This window comes from Lolium rigidum, chromosome 2 (genome assembly GCF_022539505.1).
Source record: "Lolium rigidum isolate FL_2022 chromosome 2, APGP_CSIRO_Lrig_0.1, whole genome shotgun sequence".
NCBI classification, from domain to species: Eukaryota; Viridiplantae; Streptophyta; class Magnoliopsida; order Poales; family Poaceae; genus Lolium; species Lolium rigidum.
The window spans coordinates 90,150,008-90,173,358 of NC_061509.1; the positions used below are offsets into that span (position 1 = coordinate 90,150,008).

At 44.4% G+C, this 23,351-nt stretch overlaps 1 protein-coding gene across 1 annotated transcript; it reads left to right on the plus strand.

Annotated features, from left to right (window-relative positions):
• Window positions 1–16,853: 16,853 nt before the first annotated feature.
• LOC124689958 (mitochondrial carrier protein CoAc2-like) lies at window positions 16,854–22,571 on the plus strand. The gene is made up of 8 exons (XM_047223407.1): window positions 16,854–16,916; window positions 17,572–17,955; window positions 20,322–20,407; window positions 20,502–20,709; window positions 20,963–21,089; window positions 21,170–21,354; window positions 21,439–21,561; window positions 22,057–22,571. The coding sequence occupies exons 1-8, from the start codon at window positions 16,854–16,856 to the stop codon at window positions 22,198–22,200; spliced, it is 1,320 nt and encodes a 439-aa protein (XP_047079363.1). The 3' UTR covers window positions 22,201–22,571.
• The last annotated feature ends 780 nt before the right edge of the window (window positions 22,572–23,351 follow it).

Consider the following 23,351-nt stretch of genomic DNA (forward strand, 5'->3'; position numbering starts at 1 on the left):
ATTTTTTTGTTTTCTATGCTACGAATCCCAGCAGTGGTATCAGAGCCGTGTCTATGCATAAATTGGTTGCACAAGTAGAACACAATTGTTTTGTGGGCGTTGATGCTTTGTTGTCTTTAGTTCGTGTACTTTGCATCTTGCGGCATGGTGGGATGAAGCGGCCCGGGCTAACTTTACATGACCGCGTTCATGAGATTTGCTCCACGCTCGACATGCAACTTGTATTGCATAAGTGGCTTTGCGGGTGTCTGTCTCTCCCACCATAGTGAAGATTCAATTTACTCTTTCTATTGACAACACTAGTATCACCGTTGTGGTTCATGTTCGTAGGTAGATTGGATCTTACTCGAAAACCCTAAATCACGTAAAATATGCAAACCATATTAGAGGCGCCTAACTTGTTTTTGCATGGTTTGGTGATGTGATATGGCCATGATGTGATGATGAATATGTATGAGATGGTCATTATTGTATTGTGGCAACCAGTAGGAGCCTTATGGTTGTATTTATACTTCATGTTGTAGTATTATTTCAAAGTAGTTGTAATAGTTGCCACACACACGGTGAACAACCATGAAGACGGCGCCATGGACCTTGACGCTACGCCGACGATGATGGAGATCATGCCCGTTGATGATGGAGATCATGTCCGTGCTTTGGAGATGAAGATCAAAGGCGCAAAGACTAAAGGGCCATATCATATCACATTATGAATTGCATGTGATGTTAATCCTTTATGCATCTTATCTTGCTTAGATCGCGACGGTAGCATTATAAGATGATCCCTCACATTAATATCAAGATAATAAAGTGTTCTCCCCTCGTATGCACCGTTGCTACAGTTCGTCGTTTTGAAGCATCTTGTGATGATCGGATGTGATAGATTCTACGTTCACATACAACGGGTGTAAGCCATGTTTGCACACGCGGAATACTTGGGTTTGCTTGATGAGCCTAGCATGTACAGACATGGCCTCGGAACACAGGAAACCGAAAGGTTGAACACGAGTCATATGGATGATATGATCAACATGTTGATGTTCACTATTGAAGCTACACCATCTCACGTGATGATCGGTTTTGGTGTAGTGTATTTGGATCGTGTACCACTAACCAACTATGAGGGATGTTGTATTAAGTGGGAGTTCATTAGTAATTAGATTAATACATGAACTAATTATCATGAACATAGTCTGAGTAGTATTTTGAATTAATTTTGTAGAATTGGCATCCGTTTTCTACCATGCGCTAGTCTTGTAATTGAGATAGAAATACTGTTAAGTCTGACAAGAAACTTTACGGATTGGTACCGTATTGTTAAAGAACCAAAAAATGATTAATTCCTATTGCAAACTTTTAGTAAACCTCACATTGCTGATTCAAAGAACAATGGTTTCAATTAGTACCTAGAATCATCTTGTCTCCGTGAAACTTGAAGTTCAAATCTGTTTGAAAAGTAAGGAGCTGAAAATTTTGTTTTCAGAAATAAGCGAGGTATGAGATATATGTGATATCTAAAGACCTTGTTGCAAGGTGATATAATATACTTTGGTGAGACTACATAAACTCATAAGTTTTACGGGAATGTATGAAGGTTGAAGACGCCAGGCGTCCCAATCCTCCAACTATTGGGGCACTAACGATATTCGCATATCCATGAAGTGATCGTCCTTAGTATGCACCGTTGCTAAGACTCGTCGTTTCGAAGCATCACGTGGTGATCGGGTGTTATAGATTCGCATACAACGGGTGCAAGCCAGATTTGCACATGCGAATACTGAGGTTAAACTTTATGAGCCTAGCATGTACAGACATGGTCTCGGAAAGTCATCATGATATGATGGATAAAATTATGAGTGAAATTGTTCATCATATTACAAAGTTACTAATAGTGAAATTTGGAACACTAGTCATATGATGATCAACTTCAAAGTAAGAACCTCAAGGTTATTGGTATTTGACCAACAAACCTAGAAATTATTGAAGGTGAAGTGTTTTCTGAGAATGAGGAAAGCTAAAAGAGAAACTACAAAAGATATTTTGGCAAAAAAAAGAAAGAAAAGACTATAAAGTCTAGCTCAGGTGTATATAGATGATATACATGTTATGGATGTATTCCTTGTTTGGTCACATAATGAAATTCTTGGGCATTTGTACCAGATTGGTTGATATGAGATGTCATACAATACAACTCAATACAAGAATACGATGGCCTAAGTGACTGATGGAATATGGTAATAATGCACGTCTAGAACATAATAAAGTGTTGTTATGTTTGTCGTTGGCATTCTACCTAGCCCTTAGAATTTATAATAAAGAACTTAATAATTGTTATTTTGCTCTGGTCAAATGAAAACAATGAGTTGTTCAAATTATGACTTTACTCCATGTACGATGGGTAAGTTATTATAAATCTTAATGGTGAAACACACATGCATAACACTGACGCTAAAATGCCATGAGGCAAATGATTTGAATTCCACTTATTTGTGGAACCACCATTTAGATCATGTTAGAAAGGAACACATGAAGGAACTCCATGCAAATGGATTTTTGGAGTCATTTGATTTTTGAATCATTTGGCGCTTGCAAATATTTTCTAAAGAGAATGACTGAAATACCGTTCATAGGCCAAGAGTTGAACGGACAACTAACTTAGTGGAAACGTACATGATGATGTATGTGGTTCACTGGGCATAGTTGTGTGCAGGAGATTCTTCTACTTCATGAAAACTTCCAACAATGAATTGAGTATATATATGTGGATATATTCGATAAGGAAGAAGTTTGAAACATTTGAATGGATTCAAATAAATTCAGCATGAAGTGGAAACCATCGTAATAGAAAAGTCAAATATCTATGATTGGATCATGGTGGAAATATTTGAATTACGAGTTTTAGCGAACATCTAAGAGAGTTATGAAATTGTTCTACAACTCACATTTCTTGGAGTATCATAGTGATGATGTAGTATCCGAGAGATATATCCAAACCTTGTTGGATTAATGATGAGATAAAATGACGCCATTATATTTTTGTGGATTTATGCTTTAGTGACTACCGCTTTTACACTGAATAGAGCATCATCATGATCCGTTGAAATGACACCATACGAGTTATGGCATGGATATGGACCTTAATAGTCCTTTCTTAAATTTTGGTATGCATAGCATATGTAAATAAGTTTACAACCAAAATCGGATGAATGTCTTTGTTGGTTATCCCAGAGGTTTGATTGGGAATTCTTTCCACTATGGAGATAAAGACAAAAGTGTTTGTTAATGTTACTTGCTTATTTCCAAGAAATTATTTTCTAGCGAAGTATTTGAGTGGGAGGACAATAGAACTTGATAAGGTTTATGAACTTGAGCATAATGATCAGAGTAGCACAGCATCGGAAATGGTTCCGGAAGCGGCCACGGCGATCATGGCTCTCATGACTACAAAGTGTTTTAGCCATGGAGATCGAAGTACTTATTGAACCTTGTAGGTATGGTTTACTTTGTGATCAAATAAATGATTTGTGGACAAAGCATTGATTTTGAACAATGATAAACCAACTACAAACAAAGAAGTTATGATGGGCCCTGACTCCGTTAAAATGGCTATACGCCATGAAATCCAAGATAGATGAATACTTTTTGAAAGTAAATGGATCTATAAAATTGATGCACTTGGATGAAATATCTTTGAAGAAGCTCAACTTGTCGAAAATTTGTTTATGACAAAGTTCAAAGAGTTGACTACGATAAGATTAGATCTTCCGTAGCAATACTTATAGTCTATGTGGATTATTCTAGTAATCGCTACATATTTCTTTTTTGAGATATACTAGTAGGATAGCAAAATACATTACTTAACAGAAGTGTGTATTAAAGGTGTATACAAGATACAACCAAGAGTTTTGCTAGTCCGTGGAATACTAGATAGGTATACGAACTTCAATTGGATGAAGTAAGTATCACGGAGTTGGAATCTTCACCGGATGAAATAGTCAAAGAGTTTTTGATTTCATCAGAAACGATGAAGATGCTTTCATTTGCAAGAAATTAAGTGGGAGCGCTGAGACATATTATAATACTTTATGTAGATGACATATAGTTGGTTATAAATGATGTAATTATATACTTGATTAAAAGGTTTCATTGAGAATTAACTTCAATGAAAGGATATGGACTGAAACATATTTAGTGTCAAGATCTATGAAGATAGATTGAAACACATAATAAGTTTAAGTCAAAGTACATAGAATGGATATTGAAGTACTTCAATATAAAAAAAATATTAAGAAAATGTTCTTGTCATGTGAAGGTTTAACAAGACTTGAGTGTATCTGACACTCAATGAGTAAAAACACATGAGTGATTATAGATCACGAATAATATGTACATAATCAGATGTCCTGTGCTCTTAACCATGTCTGCATAGTTCGCGAACCGTAGGGTGACACACTTAAGGTTTGCTGTCGTTTAAGTAGATATGGAATATGGAATGGAGTTCGAAGTTTTGTTCGGAGTCTCGGATGGGATCGAAGACATCACGAGGAGTTCCGGAATGGTCCGGAGAATAAGATTCATGTATAGGCAGCCATTTTCTAAGTTTGAAAATGATCCGGTGCATTTATGGAAGGTTCTAGAGAAGTCCGGAAGAAATCACCATGGAAGGTGGAGTCCCGGAGGGACTCCACCTAGCATGGCCGGCCAGCCTAAGGAGGAGGAGTCCCAGGTGGACTCCACCCCATGGTGGCCGGCCACCCCCCAAGGAAGGGGTGGGAGTCCCACCTTGAGTAGGAGTCCCACCTTGGGTAGGTTTCCCACCTTATGGCAAGTTTTCTGTTGGGGTCTTATTCGAAGACTTGTAGTCCAACTCTTGGGGGTTCCACCTATAAAAAGAGGGACAAGGGGAGGGGGCCGGCCACTCAAGCCACCAAGCTTGGCCGCACCCCTTGAGGCCGGCGCCCAAGCCCCCCTCTCCCCAAACCCTAGCCGCCCCTCCTCCACATATCTCTCCCGCAGTGCATAGGCGAAGCCCTGCCGGAGATCTCCACCACCACCGCCACCACGCCGTCGTGCTGCCGGGATTCCGAGGAGGATCTACTACTTCCGCTGCCCGCTGGAACGGGGAGAAGGACGTCGTCTTCATCAACACCGAACGTGTGACCGAGTACGGAGGTGCTGCCCGACTGTGGCACCGTCAAGATCTTCTACGCGCTTTTGAAAGCGGCAAGTGATCATCTTCTGCAACAACGAGATCTAATCTCGTAGGCTTTGGAAATCTTCAAGGGTTAGTCTCGTGATCCCCTCGTTGCTACCATCTTCTAGATTGCATCTTGGCTTGGTTTTCGTTCTTGCGGTAGGAATTTTTTTGATTTTCTATGCTACGAATCCCATCAGATAATTCCACTAAGCCAAAGAAAAGAAATTCACCAAGTAACCGAGTATATTTGTGGTAACGAAGTAATGGCACAGTCCCCAGTGTTGGGTGAATTTGCTCTAATGATGTAATGGTGCAGCCCCAAGTATTCAGGTATGGTGAAAGTAAATAAATAATTGAATCTTGGAGGAAGAGGAAAACTTAGCTTTTTATTTTGTACGGCGAAGTCGACGTGGAAGTAGGTCGTGCGACGGACGCAGTCGATGAAGCGAACACAATCGATATGGTGGACGTAGTTGATACGGCGGACACAGTCGATATGGAAGATACAATCGATGAAGCGGATCCTCAACGGTAAGCCCCCGAGTGTGGCGAAGTGGATCGGCGTGGCGAATCCAGGATGAAGACTGGAGTGTATTAATCTGTTTGCAGAGAAGTAGACATACGCGAAAAAAGTGCACGTATATTTGTTCGAAATACGGGAAAAATAAATCTTAAAAATAACCAGAAATAGCACCTGAAGAGTCGATGCCGCAGCGACGCGGTATGGCAATTCGTAGTTCATGGCGATAATGTATATATATGGTTTGCCGAACAATAGACCACTGTGTTCATAGCGAAGCGTCCGAGCACGGAGCCTCCAGCCGAACGACGTAGACGAATCCCTGAAATTTTGGTTGTTCTTTCACCAAGATCCACTATTGCTTCATTGCTCCAAAGTGACATGCAATATACGAGAAACACGCATGCATGTGGAGAATTAGGTTCTAGCAATAAAATATCTAATACACAGAAGAGCAACCAGAAAGAGATGATAAAATTTGAGCGAGAGGAAAAAGATCAATCTGCCTTGCACGTCATCAAAACCGTGTGCGCGCTAGGCTTGCCCGGTCACGCGGAGGCTGCCATGGAGTGACTCGATTTTGTCTCCGTTCCTTGTAATTCCGCGCGCATATCCACTCTGAAGAAAACATGTTGGCCGCGGCTGCGTCTTGTCGAGGAAGCTCACGACTCGGATAGGCCGGCCGCGTTTTCGATCGATCTTGCCGTTGTTGACGATGAAATTCCGTTCGGATAACGAAATCTAGTCGCTCGAGATTTCCACAGACGGTACCAATTGACGAGGGATCACCTCGTCAATGCCTACGGATTGTAGACTTGGGTTTCGGGAGAGAACAACGATGAAGATTCAGGGAGCGAGATTGGGAACACGATGTACCCAGCTTCGAGTCCCCTCGGTGGAGGATCCCTACGTGCTGCTAGCAATCCACTATATGATCATAAGTATCTTTACAGGATGCCGCCGTAGCGGAGCTATGTTGTCTATTTGTTGTCTATCTGTTGGCCTCCTTCTATCGGGTACCCTGGCTGGCTTTATATATGCAACCAGCCTAGGTTTTTACAAGAGTCCTAGTTGAGTACTTCTTCGGGTTGCCTTGTTGGGCCTTCTTCATATTGGGCCGAGCCGAGCCAGGTATACTAATAATGGGTACCCGAAGGGTATACCCATGTCAGCCGCGACTCTTCCTGGGCGGCGGTGTCGATGCCGAACTGCGAATCCGGTGATGGAGGTGGTGGTGGAGGAGACGGCTCCTTCTTCCTCCTCCCGGTGTAGATTCCTTCGCCTCTTCCGTTGCTCCTCTCTGCTACCGAAGCGACTCTCGCTTTCGCCGCTGCTCCTGCGCGAACCTACTGGAGCTGCCGATGGACTGGTTGTTTCTGGAGCCGAAGTTCTTAAGCTTGACGCGTTTGAACTGGGAAGTCGGAGAAATCCTTCAGAGTCGATGATGAAGTGAACTCCTCCGAAGTTCGTATTCATATCGCCGCGTGATTCTGAAGAGATCGGACGTGAGGCCTCAATGCACGGTGCGTACTCGAAGGATCCACAGCGAACCGAACTTCTTGGGCTAGAAGGTGTTGGTGAAGTCAGCACGAACGCTGCCGATGTGACTGGAGCTGCCGATGACGTGCCTTGTACCGACAGGTTTCCCACAGACGGCGCCAATTGTCGAGGGTGCTCCTCGACAATGCCCACCTTGAGGGGCTTAGGATTGATGGAATCCTGCATGCTAACACGAGACATCGTATACCAAACAAACGGGGAGAGAGATTTACCCAGGTTCGGGGCCCTCGTAGAGGTAAAACCCTTACTTCATGCTTGTCTAATCTTGATTAATGAAAATATCAGGTTACAATGGGGTAGCCGAAGGCTTAGACTAAAGACTCGATGAAAAGCTAGGATGATGTATGACCTAACTCTCGACTTGCGGTGGTTATGGCTAGATTGATTGTGTCCGTCGGCAGCCCCTCTCCTGGCCCTTATATTGTGAGCCAGGTTCCGAGAGATCTGTCCGGGTACGACTACGACTAGGTTACAAAGAGTACTATAACTAAACTTTCTTTGTTTCTTCGTCTTCTTTCCTTGTCCTTCAAGAATCCTTCACGGGAACCGACATAGCGGCCCACCTTGGTTAGTGGACGATCTTCATGGGCCCCTGGTTGGGCCGTAAGAGGTAGCGCAATACTAGTTACCCGAAGGGTAATGCCCACATCACACATGCTCCGCCTAACTGCATTGTGTTCATGTAGCTCGCAGCGCGAAATAGGTGCTGGACAGCCGACATGTTGAGTCGGCGTGGGCTTCCGCACCCGGCATCCTATCCTTTTTGCGACCAGGTGGGCGAGACACTTGATCACCTTCTGATGGGATGTGTCCTGGCGCGTGAGGTATGGGCTACTTTTCTGCGCCCTTGGGGCAAGCTGCACTGGACGCTGCAGCCGGACACCGCTCTTGTTAGTTGGCTGCAAGAGAAGAGGGGGGTCCGGGAGCTGACCGACCTGTGGACTGCGGTGGTGCTCATATGCTGGTGTCTCTGGAGCCATCGGAACGACATGGTATTTGAAGGCACGGTTCCTTCCAAAGCCGTGGTGATCCAGAAGATTTCTGAGGATGCGGAGCTGGGGAAGCGACTAGGTTGTTTAGAGGCGTCCTCGCGCCAGTAGAAAAGTGGAGATGCCACGAGTTGTTTGCCACATTATCCACGAGGTACTGGAGCTGAGCCGCGGACGGCTTCCTCAACGTCAGGGGTAGCCCAAGGTACCGGAGGGGGAGGCTTCCACTGGGTATCGCAGCTCTTGTGCTATCAAGGTCTTGTGGGCATCCGTGCAGCGGATAAGGTTCACCTAGCACTTGTCAATGTTGGTGCGGAGACCCGAGGCTGCACCAAAGTCGTCAATCACCGCAGTGAAGGTTCGGAAGTCCATCACCAAGGGGTGCAAGAAATTCACGACATTATCTACATATATGGAGGTGCGATGGTGCAGGCCTGTTGGTGCCAGCGGAGTTAGCAGCCCCTCACTCTAGGCCTTCTGAATCATCAAGCGCAAGACCTCCATGAGTAGGATGAAAAGTTGCGGGGAGAGAGGATCCCCATGTCGAAGTCCACGCCTATTGGCAATCCGCGAGCCCGGCGTGCAATTAAGCAAGACATGCGTCGAGGCAGTGGAGAGAAGCGCACAGAAGCATGTGATAAGTCTTTCTCCAAAACCCAACTTTTGAAGGACATCAATGAGGAAATACCAATCCACCCCGTAAAAAGCTTTGGTTATGTCCAGCTTCATCAGGACAGCCGGGGTGGAGCTGCTATGGAGCTTGCGCGCCGTTCCCTGAACCATCATAAAATTATCATGCAAGCAGCATCCACGCACGAATGCACTCTCATGCACTCCAACTATCTGCAGGAGAACTTGAGCAATCCGGTTTTCCAGAACTTTCGCCACCAGCTTGGCGATGCCACGAATGAGACTGATCGGTCTGAAATCCCGCACCTCCTCCGCCCCTGGTTTCTTGGGGAGAAGAGTGATCAGAGCGCCATTCATTGCACCGAAGCCACGACAGTCAAGACTAGACAACGAGTTGAAGGCGTCCATGATGTCCTCCTTGATGATACCCCAGCAGGCCACAAAGAAGCGCGCAGATAATCCTTCTGGTCTAGGACACTTGTCCAACGACATGTCCTTGATCGCTTTCCACACTTTCTCCTCAGTGAACACTCCATCAATATGTTGGAGGTCAAAGGAGGGGAGCCCTAAGTAGTCCAAGTCAAGGGTGAAAGGCCGATCTACCACAAAACCCAAGAGGTTATCAAAGATATCATCCACAGCCTCAGCCTAGTCCACGTGCTCTGTAACACACACATTGTCAATGATGAGCTAGGTGTCCAATGAAATTCGTGCGTCTCCTGTGGCTCGCATGCATGTGAAAGAAACATGTGCATGCGTCTCCTTCCTGAAGCCAAAGAATGCGGGAGTGCTGTCTCGCGATTGTTCTCTCCAGGGACGCAAGACCAAGGAGTTTGCAGTCGTCGCAAGGCTCTTTCTTCCGGTGGCAGATCTCGAGACTCCATGGCAATGTCAAAACAAAGGATCAGTTCTGTGGCCATCAAGATCTTCATCTTCATGCTTCCAATGAATTTGGAGGTCTAGTTGGCAAGCCTTTTGGCCGTTGCTCTAAGCTTTAGGTCCAGCCGCTTGAAGGGGCACGGCTCCAGGGATGTGCCGTCCACACTTCTTGGACCACGTCCAAGAAGCCATCTATCTTCGGCTAAAAGGATTGCAACTGGAACCTACGCCCTCGGTGGAGATCAGGGGCCAAGCTGGGCAGTGATCAGATGGCCCACTCGAGATAGCGGGCAACCAAAAGAAGATGATGTCTATTGTAGAATTTGTGAAGATTCTTGAGTAATAATGCATTAGTTTGAGTGAACATGACAAATCTACCGTAAGCATGTAAGCAAGAGTGTCTTTTCTCCTAAACAAATAGACGAGGTTTAGAATCGAGGATGACACCGGTCATCATATTCTATCTTGAAGATTAAGCAATTCATATGCAAGTATGAACCTGAAGCTATAAATGGCTCACTAAATTTCTTATAGTGATTGGCAAGAAAAGATATTTAACAGTGCAAAACATGAGGCCACAAGATGAACGGTATCGGCCGTCACGATTATTGCACAAGAATGAAGTGATAGAAAGGCAACTTACTAGGATTAACATTGCAAGGTGTGTGCGTGTAAACCTAGGTAGGGAGGAGGATCGATCGTTGCATGTTACTTCTTATTTTTAATCCGGATGTTGGTAAATTGCAGAAAAATCAGTGCATGCCTCCTTCATATGGGAGCTCATATTACTTGCAAGAAGAGCTAGATTTCGACATGATGGTAGAAAAAGTGTTTTTACATAAACTGATGAGAATATAGACCTTGAACTGGACTATAGACTACATGAGCATCATTGTCATGGGTTGGTGAAAGAGGTGGTGGCACCTAAATTGGCACATTAGTTAACAGTAAAACTCACCTAGCTAGGAGCCCCCACAACGTTTTCGTACTCTGGACCGTCGGATGTATGTATTCAAGGCACCAGATCTTTGTACGTCACGGAAACCTCAATGGAACCGATTTCTTTCGTTAATTCGCGTCAAAAGCCTGCCCAACATTATGTGGGCTGCTACTCTCGAAGCCGATCCGGGAGGTCTATGGTTAACCGGGCTGAAAATTCTTTTAAACAGGCCAACTCCTCACCAACTGATCCACTTTGGGCCTTGTGAATAGATGTAATCTCCTCGCATATGCACCTGGTGCGTCAGGGAGGGGAGGGGGTGAAGCGTCGCCGCAATTGCAGTTGCAGAGTTAGAGCAAGTACAATAGAGTCCAGTCAGCTGACTATAAGACATTAAATAATATATTTTAGATGAGTTGGAGGAGAGAGAAGAGAAAAGAGAAGGGAGGTGGGCTACTATGCAATAGCCAGCTCTTGCACGTGCTCCTAGACACCTTGTGAGAGTGAAAGGTGGGCCATATATTAGTAAAGCACTACATTCTTATAGTCAACTATTGTACATGTTAACTATATGATGACTACAAATGATATGACATTTTTGTTATAGCCAACAGTTGGCTATACTATTGGAATTGCTTTTATGCTCTGTGGGCGATTAAAATCGGCATTGAAGAAAGCACTCGCCGGATCAATTAATGCTGGTTCCTTAATGTGTCAGGCGAAACGAAGGGCCTCTCCTCCTCGTTATCGTTTGGCTTCCCTCTATCTCTCTCATGGGGCGATGATGATTGTACACCCAACAGCCTAGCTCTGACTCAAGGTCGATAGCGTGGCGGTGGAGATTATAAGAGGGCTCCAGGCAGTTGTGTATGTGTGTGCGGGGAGGTAGTCAAATCCGGAGCTCGGCATACCCACGTTCGAGCATGGCGGCGGTGGGAGGCTAGAGTGCGGCCATGAATTGCATCTCGGTAAGGAGTATGTAACATGAATGTTCCATGGATTTGATTCTGAGGTTCGATTCCCACCCACCCAATTTTCTCCTTTTTGTAGCAGCCATGTTTTTTTGTGTGTAATTAGCAGGCCTCATGCGTTGGTGCAGATTCGACAGGTATGTTGGACTTGCTCCCTTCGTATGGTTTGATCTTGAGGTCCAAGTTTCAACAATACTTATGTAGGTATTTGACAGATAGAAGAAACAAGCTCATCGGGGCAAAATTATTTTAAAATATTTTCTTAAAGAGTACCGTAGTGAATAGTATAATTTCGTAAACCAAAATTGCAGAGACTAAGCACAAGAATGAGAGAATCACCCGCTCACAATGAGTCCAGTGAGGCGATGCTAACCCCGGGAAGGCCCGCTCTTTGTAAAAGTCACTGACCTGGCGTTGGTAGGGAAGCATGTTGCCATCGTGGCCTTCTTTCCGGTAGAGGGAAGGCGCAGAGGAGAAAATATTGGGCAAAAAGCCGCAGGCTGCAGCTTGCCAACACGATGCCGCCTCACTGGCCCTGGTGCTTTTGGTAATTTTCCTTTCTTATGGTTACAAAATTGTCTTACTGCATGGTTTCTTCTGCTAGCAAATTGTAAAGGTTTATTCTTTGGCAGGAGAAAGGTACAACCGTACACCAGACTGAGACCATAGCTGATTTGTTTCTTTTTCCTTCTCACCATCAGAAGGCCAACTATGAGAATGTTCCAAGCTTCCAGTTTAAAGAATGTTCCAAGGAATGCACGAGACTAATTCGTATTCCTCTTATGCAAATAAATTTTTGTTCTATATATTGCTGGTTCTAAAAGTTTCCTGGACAATTCTACGATACTATTGTATGACTACTGTCAAAGATCTGAACATCTTGTAACTTTATTGGGCTCTTGGCATGTCTATCATGATCGATGAATCATTGTCTTCTTTAGTGACAAATTATACCAAAGGAAAGAGGCATCAAAATATTTCAGGACAGTTTCAAGTTCCCTCTTAAATGGATCTGTTCTGAAAGGTGTATGTGTTGTTATGACTATACTCCTCGTTTAGCTACTGTTGCGTTTATATTAGTACTAAGTTTCTGATGTAATCTTTAATTTCTTGTATCGTTTTCTGTTTCAGGGGCTAGACGCTTTTGTCTACCTTATATCATCGCCATTGTTTATGATTGCCAGGTGCAGAATGATTCCCCTATGATTTTGTCAGCAAACCACTTATCACTTGGTTACTACTACTAGAAGGTTTATCTGAAAATACTAACTGTTATGCAGATAATTCCTTTCATTTGAAAGCACAATGTTCTCCAACTGAAAAGACCTGGATCTAGGTTTGCAAATAATGGTCCGCCTTAATTAGATACCCAGAAGTTGTGTTGCTGGTTTAATGATTCTCCACTGAAATTTACATCTGAAGCCAAAGAGTTTGCAGGTGAGAACAATTATTCTATTTATGTGCTCTCACACGTGAATCAGCTATCCCAATCACATCCACTGTTTTAGCTCAGTTTGACAATTGTAACTTTGGATATGCTTATTTTCTAGCCGACCTAATTCTAATTGGCTGGATTTAACTAAAGTTTTAGTGGCTGCACCTTTTTAGCTATGCAATAATACTCATTGTGTGCATATCAAGTAGATTTAAAGTAAGACATCAAGTTTATTATTGGGTCTGTATTTAGTTCATGTACAAATTTAAGGGTTGAAGATCTTGTTACTTATATATAGGGAAGTGTCGGTTATGGAGAATATGAGGCTTGTGATTTTCTTTTTAGCATATATAGTTTGATTTAAAAAATATAAGTTTAGCAATCCAGTCTTGTTTCGTTAGCACACCCTCTATCTCACATAGTTATGTCCACAGATTGCTGCTAAATGCAGTGATAAGTTCCTCAATGAAGCCAAATTAGTTTTCATCTTTGTATCATGTTTTGTGGGACAATTGCTCATCTTATTTCTATATCTACTTGTTCCTTTTCTTGGGTAGTCATAATTCGTGTTGATCCTTTTCTTTCTAGAAAACGTGTATGATCTTGTAGAAAAAGAAAGTCCCTTCGATATATACTGATGAATTTGTGTGTTCTTAGTTCATCAACGCTAGCTTGCCGAGCCTTTATTTTATTGGATGTAATAACATATTATACTGTGGTACAAAGGGAATATCTGACAGCAACGAGATCTTATACTATTTGGAAATTTGGAACTCGCCCATATGTTTTACCTATATACTTGCAAAAATCCATTATCTATAACAAAAAGGACGAGCGCAGCAACGCGCGCTGCTATGGTCTAGTATATTTCTAAAACAAGAGCTTAGAGCATCTCCAGCAGTCTCCCCGGAAAGGCCTCCATGACGCCTTTTTTTGTTCATCCGGATGGACGAAAACGGTCCAGTCGCGCTCCCGGCTCCTCGTTTCCCCCCGGATTAGTCCTTTCAGCCGTCCGGTGAACCCATGCCATCCCCGGGTCCCCGAGGAGCGCTCAGGGACTCCGGACGAGAGAAAAGCGCGGAAACCGTGATATGGATATCCAGGCCTGGTACACTAGGACAACCATTGATATGATGATTAAGTCTAAGGTTGTACCAGTATTTTACCATAGTCTTGTTATTAGGAAATAATAATGTAGCCAGGTCATGTGGTGGGCCAAATTAGGGTTATTAGTGTGTCCGTTGGGATTGGGCCTGTCCAACCCAACTAGGGCTAGGCCCATAGTGGGGCGCCCCAGCCCAATAGGGGCTGGCCGGCCACCCTCCCCCTCATATAAGGAGGTGGGGCGGCTAGGGTTAGGTTTAGATTAGATTGAAATCAGAATATGTAGAACCTTGAGTTCATACTATCACCGTTTCTATGGGATCGGTGTGCGTGACGGCGTCTCGGACGTTCGTCCGGTTATCTAATAAAGGTGTGAGAGTTCTTGAGTCTGTCAAGAGTAATCATATGTGCTTGACTATCCTTGAATCTGTCAAGGGAGTTCAAGATCTATCGGTCCTATGGATCATCAAGGTGCATCGTGTAAGATCGGGAAAACCAGTCCTCATCATGTGGTATTAGATTGCTAGGTTGATCATGGTGCAGATTGGTTTGTTGCTCAGTTGTTTCTGCTCGATTGCTGTGGCTACCATTGGGTACGTCGCCACCATGCTGTTGGTGAAGATCAAGGAGGAGGAAGTGGGCGGCAGAGTCAAGTTCCAGAGGCCTTCGTTCATGCGGAGGTGGTGGCTGCAAGGGAGAGGAAGGAATAGTGCTGCTGAAGCTCTGCCACGACAGGTTTTCGCCGGAAATCTGTGCCGCAGCAGGAAAAATCGCGAGGAACGAGTCGTTTCCGTCCGGCGGCAGGCACTAGATCCGGTTGACCGGCTCCACAGCCGGGCCGATCCGGTCACACGGCCGGCAGACCGGCCCCCAAACCGGCGGTCCCGACGCTATGTCCGGTTGGACCGGCTCCCAGGCCGGGCTGGCGGGCACAAACTGGGTCCAACACCGGTGCCAACCGGGGCGGGTCCAGGGGAGCAGCGGAGGTTCACCCGGCCCACAGGCCGGCAGACCGGGTCCCAGACCGGATGGACCGGCACCCAGGCCGGTCAGACCAGGCACCAGGCCGGTTGGACCGGCGTCCCGGACGGTCGTACCGGGCCCCAGGCCGACCGTTCCAGGCGTGCATCCGGCAGTATCGACGTCCAGACCTGCAGCGCCACTTGTGCTGCTGTTGTTTGTTCGTCACGGTGTGGAAGAAAGTTTGCTCTTCAAGGAGGAAGACAATGGTGTTTCAGAAGGGTGCATATTCAGGTGTTGTCAACTTATTTGGATCCAAGGCGGACAAGAATTTGTTCTGTTTTGTTTTGGGTGATATGTATGGTGCGCTTCAGTTGCATTTGGAAGGATACTTGTGTCTTCAATCAGGTTGATGGCGTCGAAGACCAAATGGCGCTAAGGACAAGTCAAGCTAGTCGAGAGGGAGGATGAGGTGTGGAAGACTGGTGAGGCTTGAGGATGAAGTTCGGCGATGTTCTTATATGACACTACCTTTTTTTTCTAGCAGACCCTCACGCGTTGGGGACAACGCTTCTTCAAGAAGGGGAGGATAATATGGATATCCAGGCCTGGTACACTAGGACAGCCATTGATATGATGATTAAGTCTAAGGTTGTACCAGTATTTTACCATAGTCTTGTTATTAGGAAATAATAATGTAGCCAGGTCATGTGGTGGGCCAAATTAGGGTTATTAGTGTGTCCGTTGGGATTGGGCCTGTCCAACCCAACTAGGGCTAGGCCCATAGTGGGGCGCCCTAGCCCAATAGGGGCTGGCCGGCCACCCCCCCTCATATAAGGAGGTGGGGCGGCTAGGGTTAGGTTTAGATTAGATTGAAATATGTAGAACCTTGAGTTCATAATATCACCGTTCCTATGGGATCGGCGTGCGTGACGGCGTCTCGGACGTTCGTCCGGTTATCTAATAAAGGTGTGAGAGTTCTTGAGTCTATCAAGAGTAATCATATGTGCTTGAGTATCCTTGAATCTGTCAAGGGAGTTCAAGATCTATCGGTCCTATGGATCATCAAGGTGCATCGTGAAAGATCGGGAAAACCAGTCCTCATCAAACCGTCTGGTGGCCCCGACCTGTCGGCGACAAAGGCCTAGGTTCTACGGCAATACCCTCGTCTTCCCGATATACGGCACGCGTGCGTTTGGGAAAAATTGTAATTTTACGGCAATACCCTTGTCGAACGAAAGCTTTGAACAAACTAAGTGGTGCAACATAGACAAATTACATATAAAACTTCGAATAAACATAAAAAATTCCATATAAAAACTTTAAAATAAACTTAAACTACTTCTTCCTCCTAGATGGCCCTGCCTCATCGTCCTGGCGGCGACGCTTCCGGCTCGTCACCTCCTCCGAAGAGCCGGTATCCTTCGACGTGTCGGAGGAAGTTGAGTCCTCCTCGTCGTCGAAGGTGCTCGCCGGCTGCGCTTTCGCCTTCACGTTCGCCCGGGCCGCCGCGTCCTCAGCCTCTTCCTCCTCCTCCTCCTCCTCCTCAACCTCTTCCTCGGCCTGCTCCTCGGCTTCTTCGTCCTCCTCCTCGTCGTCATCCCATTCCTCCTCGCTGGCCGGCGGCGGGGAATCGTCGCTGCTGGATGATGTAGCTCGGTCCCACCAATGGCGCCATCCAGGCGACTTCCCCTCGCTGTTGACACCGACAGCCAAGAGAGATCGCTCATGGTGACAGAGGATGGTGAGGAGAGAATAGATGAATGGCGTCGGTCGTCGGAAACCGTATATGTACGTCTATCGATGAAGAGAGCGGCAGTTGCTCTTCCGCGGAGTTCGTGCTCCATTACGGGGGCGGTTCTCGCATCGAGGCCACTTCGATCGTTCCCGACGAGGCATTTGGGCTCCCCAGACCACACAGATCATTACGACGGTTCAATGCGTCGAGGTCACTCTGACGGTTCTCATTCCCGGCGACTGCACCGTCGGTATGCATGCGGTGGGTGAGCATCAGCAAGCGACTATGGACTCGCCGCTGGGAAAATGGACCTCCAAAGCTATAAAAAAAATACATCCATCCGGTGCTAAATAGCGCCGGATTTCGGCCCGAGGAGCCCAACTGCTGGATGCTCTTAATCCTTGGAGCATCCTACTCTCATGCGGTACTTGGCTGTTGGGCAAAGCGTAAACTATGGTGACAGTGTGTATCAGTGCACGATTGATTTGCATACAAAATCATGAAACCTCTCACACTTGCGCATGCTTAAATCATTTCGTCGTGCACAATCGCTCATGGAGTCATGGAGTCATGGGGAACCGGTAGCTGCTACCAACCCAGCCAGCCAACTCCAATTCCCGCAACAGCCAACGATTCCCTCTTCTACAGAAAAAGAGGCACTTTCCACGTGGTCGACGGAAGCCACTGACATATGGGCCCCGCCCTGCACACGGAGCGCACACATTCCCTTTCGTCTCTCTCTCTCGTCCGCCTTGGCGGCCTTCGCTTCCCCTCCTCGCCTCCTCTGCTTCCGCCCAATTCGCGCGCGCGCCTCCGGGCTCCCACCGCCGCTCCTCACCCGCCACCGCTCGAGGCAGCGGGGGACGGGCGGACGGCCCAGGCGGAGGCGTAATGGAGGCGGCGGAGAGAGGCGGCGGCGGCGGGGGCGGGGCGCTGCCGCTCGCCGTGCGGGAGCTCATCGCCGGCGGGGTCGCCGGGGGCGTCGCCAAGTCCGCCGTCGCGCCGCTCGAGCGCGTCAAGATCCTCCTCCAGGCACGTACCATCCACCCTCTTCTCCCCGCCCCTACCCGCCCGCGTTAATTCCGACTCGCGATTCCCTCCTGATGTGCGACGCTCTGGGGCAAAACGGTCCTTCACCAAGCTATATTGTTCCCAGCTACGCTCGCGGTTCCGTTAGATGCCATTTTTTCACACGTAGTTGCCGCGGCGCCTGGTACGCTGCGAGGGTTCTTATGGACTCATGATCAGTATTACAGAAGATGGTATTCTAAGCGCTAGTAGTATATTGCATTCTATTTTGGGCGTGGAAGATAGAACTCGCACCGGAATCCTTAGGCAAGTGCTATGTACATGAGTTTGGTGATAACTGGTACAAGCGTCTTCAGGTTTCGACATGGTTGCTTGCAACTTGTAGCCTATTCCTTGTGCCAGAGATATATGTGATTTGGTAACTTTGTAAATTTATGCGAGGTTCAAGATTAGTGTGGGAAGAATTGCGTTAGACAAACCCAAGTTGGGTGTGAATCAACAACGAGCTCAGACTGGTCTTGCTCAGTATGTTCAGACCTCTATAAAAAAATGCAGAGTTGGAAAATGTAATATTGGGGATTCTCGATTACTAAACTGTAAGTTAGGCAGAATAGTTAGGCAGGTGCTGCGTACTGTCACGGACCATGGACTATATGCACATAATTTCGGTGGTAAGTTTGGTTGGTACAAGCGTTTTCAGGTGTCTCGTAGTATTCTGTGTCATAGATGATGCAATTAGGTAAATTTGAAAGTTCTACTGTTCATGGATAAATGTCATGCAAGGTTCGAGATTGGTGTGTGATGTATCACACTAGGAAAACCAAAGCTAGGTGTGGATTTAGTTGAACTCTAAGCTCAGACTGGTCTTGCTCAAAACGTGAATATGTTCAGAGTTCAGACCTCTAAAAGAATTGCAGAGTTGGAAATAATGTAATATTGAGATTTCTTGATTACTAAATTGTAACTGAGGTCTTGGTTAGGAAGATCTGAAATCGTTGTCAGGTATTCTTGCTTAGCTGGACTACTATATGACCGCAATCCTATTTATGCTTGTTCCTGACAGTCTAGTTGAGCATGCAGTGAAAACTGAAGATAAGATCATATCAGTTTGTGAAATGAAAAACTCTGTACGCAACAAGTTCCTGGGAAGGCTAGGCTACTAATATTTCTGTCTTGGAATCAGAGTACTCATTGAGTAATGGTCAGTAATCATTATGGAGATATTTGGAAAGAAGAAGATCCCAGGTTATCAAATATCTCTGGTGATCCTCATGTGTACAGAGCTTATTGCTACTATAGTTATTGGCTGTATTTCTACCTCTCCCATAACCTCGGTGAAGAGGATTTACAATTCATGGTTGTGGTTAAGAAGAAGACGAGAATCTTAAACCAATTCTATGCAAAATGGAACCCCACAGGGATTTTCACACACAACAAAATTGGTGCCCAGCTTAGGTTACTTGCTGTATGATTTTGGTGGTAGTTTGGTGCCCTGCTTATGTTCGGACCTCTATAAAAAATGCAGAATTGGAAAAAGTAGAACTGAGAATTCTTGCATTTAAATTGTAACTGAGGTTCTAGGTTAGGAAGAGCTGGAATCCTTGTCAGTAATTCTTGCTTAGCTGAACTACTGTTTGACCACAGTCCCTATTTATGGTAATTCCCGACAGCCTAGGTGAGTATGTAGTGAGAACTGAAGATAAGGTCATATAGATTTTTGAAATGAAAAACTTTGTATTCAAGCAGTTCCTGTGAAGGCTGGGCCACTAATATTTTTTGTCTAGGAATCAGAAAAGTCATTGAATAATGGTCAGTGCTCATTAGGAAGATATTTGGAAGTGTTTGGAAGGAAGAAGTTCATAGATTAGCAAATATCTCTGATGATCCTGATGTGAGCATAGCTTACTGCTACTATAGTTATTGGCTGTATTTCTACCTCTCCCATAACCTTGGTGAAGAGGATTACAAGTCATGGTTGTGGTTAAGAGGAAGACAAGAATTTTAAACCAGTTCTATGCAAAATGGAATCACACAGGGATTTTCATACACAACAAAATTGGTCCCCAACTTAGGTCACTTGCTGCATAATGTTAGCAGTACCGCAGTAGTTCTGAACAATGTGGTCTGTGAACGTCGTGTGCAACTGAAGGATGTTGCATTCATGAGTTTCCAAATAGGAGCATGAATTGTCTGCTTATCTCTTTAAACTGGTCGTAGCTTAAACAAGGAGTAAAGCAAAACAACTATAGTCTCAATCTCAACCACTTCACTGTCACAACTTCAAAATTTATGCTTGTACAGAACTACCTCCCTGCAACTTTGCATCATAGTTGTGTAATCCTCTAATATTTTCTTGTTTGTGCTCTCAGACTAGAAGAGCGGAGTTCCGTGGTTCTGGATTGGTTGGATCCTTTCGGACAATCTATCGGACAGAAGGCCCTTTAGGGTTTTACAGGTTTGTCTCTTCTTAGTATGTAATAAATGTAGCCTAGTAATACATACTTATATAGTGCAAACGTAAGCTTGACTTTTGAATTTCTTTTCCTAAGGGGAAATGGTGCCAGCGTTGCTAGGATTGTTCCTTATGCAGCTTTGCATTACATGGCCTATGAAGAGTATCGACGATGGATCATTCTTGGTTTTCCTAATGTTGAACAAGGACCTATTCTTGATCTAGTGGCCGGATCAATTGCTGGAGGAACAGCAGTTATATGCACATATCCTCTTGATCTTGTTCGCACAAAGTTGGCTTATCAGGTTGGCTTTACTCCTTGTATCAGGAAAATAACACTTCTCTATTGTGGTTCTAAAAGTTTGCTTCTAATGTGCAAGACAGAAACCTGCTCTCTGAAAAATGATACAACAGCACATTTTTTCTTGGTGAATACTAGTGTTGCTGTTTTGAAGGAGAATTATTTAGTTACTAGTATACATGAATATTGACTCATTTTCTTCGATTGTGAGGCAATACTGTTCAACCCAACACTGATTGATTAGTACTCAACTGCAGATCAAAGGTGCAGTGAACCTCGGTTTAAGAGAATCTAAGCCCTCTGAACAGGTTTATAAAGGGATCCGTGATTGTGTGAAAACAATATATAAGCAAAATGGCTTGAAAGGCCTATACCGTGGCATGGGTATGCTTTCTGAATTTCACATTTGGCTCAAGCCCAAGATTTAGTTCTGTTGCTATATTAACTAACTTCTTGTGATCCAGCTCCATCATTATATGGAATCTTTCCTTATTCCGGTCTTAAGTTCTATTTCTATGAAAAGATGAAGACCCATGTTCCTGAAGAGCACAGAAAAGATATAACACCAAAACTTGCTTGTGGATCAGTTGCTGGTTTGTTAGGACAAACAATAACATATCCCCTTGATGTTGTTAGACGGCAAATGCAGGTACAATTATCTTCATTGTTTGTGGTTCTTAAATATCTTGATTATTCTAAAGAGTAAAGAATGATTCCGATGCATCGTTTGTAGGTGCAGGCGTTTTCATCATCCAACCTTGTGAATGGAAAAGGAACATTTGGAAGTCTTGTTATGATAGCGAAACATCAAGGTTGGAAGCAACTGTTTTCAGGACTTTCTATCAACTATTTGAAGGTGAGACACTTGTACCACTCATTATTGATTTGTAGTTAAAAACACCATTCTCTTTGACGCGGACAAATGTAAAGACAGATGTGGGCTGCCCGGCTATTGGGACACTGCCAAAAAAAATTGGAGTTGACTTTAGGCAGCCTTTACTTATTTTTTAAAACATGGCCTGTAACTTCCCCAGTGTAGTGTCACTCAAGATCTCCAAGTTGTTTTGTTCATTTTTTCACTTGTTAGGTTATGTTAATTAATTAATTCAATAGGCTCAAATTTTCTTTGCTTGGAGTATTTCGTCAATGATTATGGCTCCCTCTACATGATAATGCTTAAGAAGTTTTTAGATGGAAATTCAGTCTATTTTCTTGTCATAATGTTATAGTTAAAGATAAGTGCCATATTGACTAATTATAGTTATACATATTACATGTTAGTGGATCTTCTTTTTATGGTTCAGTTTATGTTCAACGTTCAATTTTTTTTTTCAATTCTCTTTTTTTACAGGTTGTCCCATCAGTAGCCATAGGATTTACTGTTTACGACTCAATGAAGGATTGGCTCAGTGTTCCATCTAGAGAGAAAGCAGCTGTGGTTGTCCCCGTGCTGACAGAAGACGGAAGTAATGCTACCCCTGTTCACTCCAGTTAGAGCGAATTACATATTCTGGTGGTGCAAGTGCAACGCCCGCCACTGCCCTAGTATCATTAGGCATGTAGTATAGTATTCTTTCTTGCAGCTGCACCCCCACAATTCTTAGGCTTCTCTAGAATAAATAAAAATAAAGTCGACTCTTCAATAAATCCATAAGCGGTTCTTCCCACTGATGCAGAGAAGTAGAGGTACAATTCCTTCCTGTCAACAAAAAGAAGTAGAGTTCCTTGCAAATTACTGATTCTTGTGGAATTTCACCTTGTATAGATTCTGTATATAGAATCGAATAGCTTGTGTCAAATTTAAGAAGTGCTTGGTGAAGTCAAAATTCATTGCCTTGCCACTGTCTATTCTAGTAGTTTTACCTACTTCCATGTGGAGCTGAGCTGAAACTGAAAACTATATTCGATGTTCTCTTGTCATAGTCACAGGCAGGAGCTGTAGCTTCATAGGTTTGAGTTGAGACTTTACTAGTTTGTTTCCTATCAGTTTTTTTCTCAAGTACATTCATCTTGTCATTCCTTGCTTTCCGCACCTTGTTGGATTCTTGCAACACGGCACCTGTTCATGTTGTGTGCTGAGTCATATACTTGCAAAATTCAGATACAGTAACCCTCTTGCCAGCTTGTACTGGTTCCAGTCCAGAGGTGTCCCAGAACCTTATTGAATTGGTGAACTTGCCAAAAAGGAAAAATGTGCTGAGTTGCTCCAGGATACTGACAGAGATGTTAATGTATGCTTCTAATTATGTTTTGCGTAAGGCCAGCTGTGAACTTCCAGTTATCCACTGGCACCAATTCAATGCAAACATTGTTGCATAAATGAATTTGAGGTAATAATCTCAACTCCATTATCATTAGTGCACATTGGTATAGTTTTGTACTGCTCCCTTGGTCTATAAAAGTATGTCTTAGATTTATCTAAATTGTGATGTATCTATACATTAAATAGTGTCTACATACATCCAACTTTAAACAAATATAAGACATTTTCTTATGGATGAAGGAAGTGCTTAACTTAATTGGGAGTGTCCTATGGAGATTTATGTGCCACTGTCCATCAGTTAGAGACTTGTGTGAGAAAATCAGGAAATTAATTTAATTTGGTAAGTTATGTATGTACTTTCACTAGCACTAGTGTTTATGAAC

What these genes read in the sequence shown, in the direction of transcription:
- LOC124689958 (XM_047223407.1), top strand. Translation starts at nt 16,854, where the DNA reads ATGGCGCCATCCAGGCGACTTCCCCTCGCTGTTGACACCGACAGCCAA. An exon ending in GCACAAAGTTGGCTTATCAG is followed by an intron (nt 20,710 to 20,962) that starts GTTGGCTTTACT and finishes ACTCAACTGCAG; the next exon opens with ATCAAAGGTGCAGTGAACCT. An exon ending in TTTCTATCAACTATTTGAAG is followed by an intron (nt 21,562 to 22,056) that starts GTGAGACACTTG and finishes CTTTTTTTACAG; the next exon opens with GTTGTCCCATCAGTAGCCAT.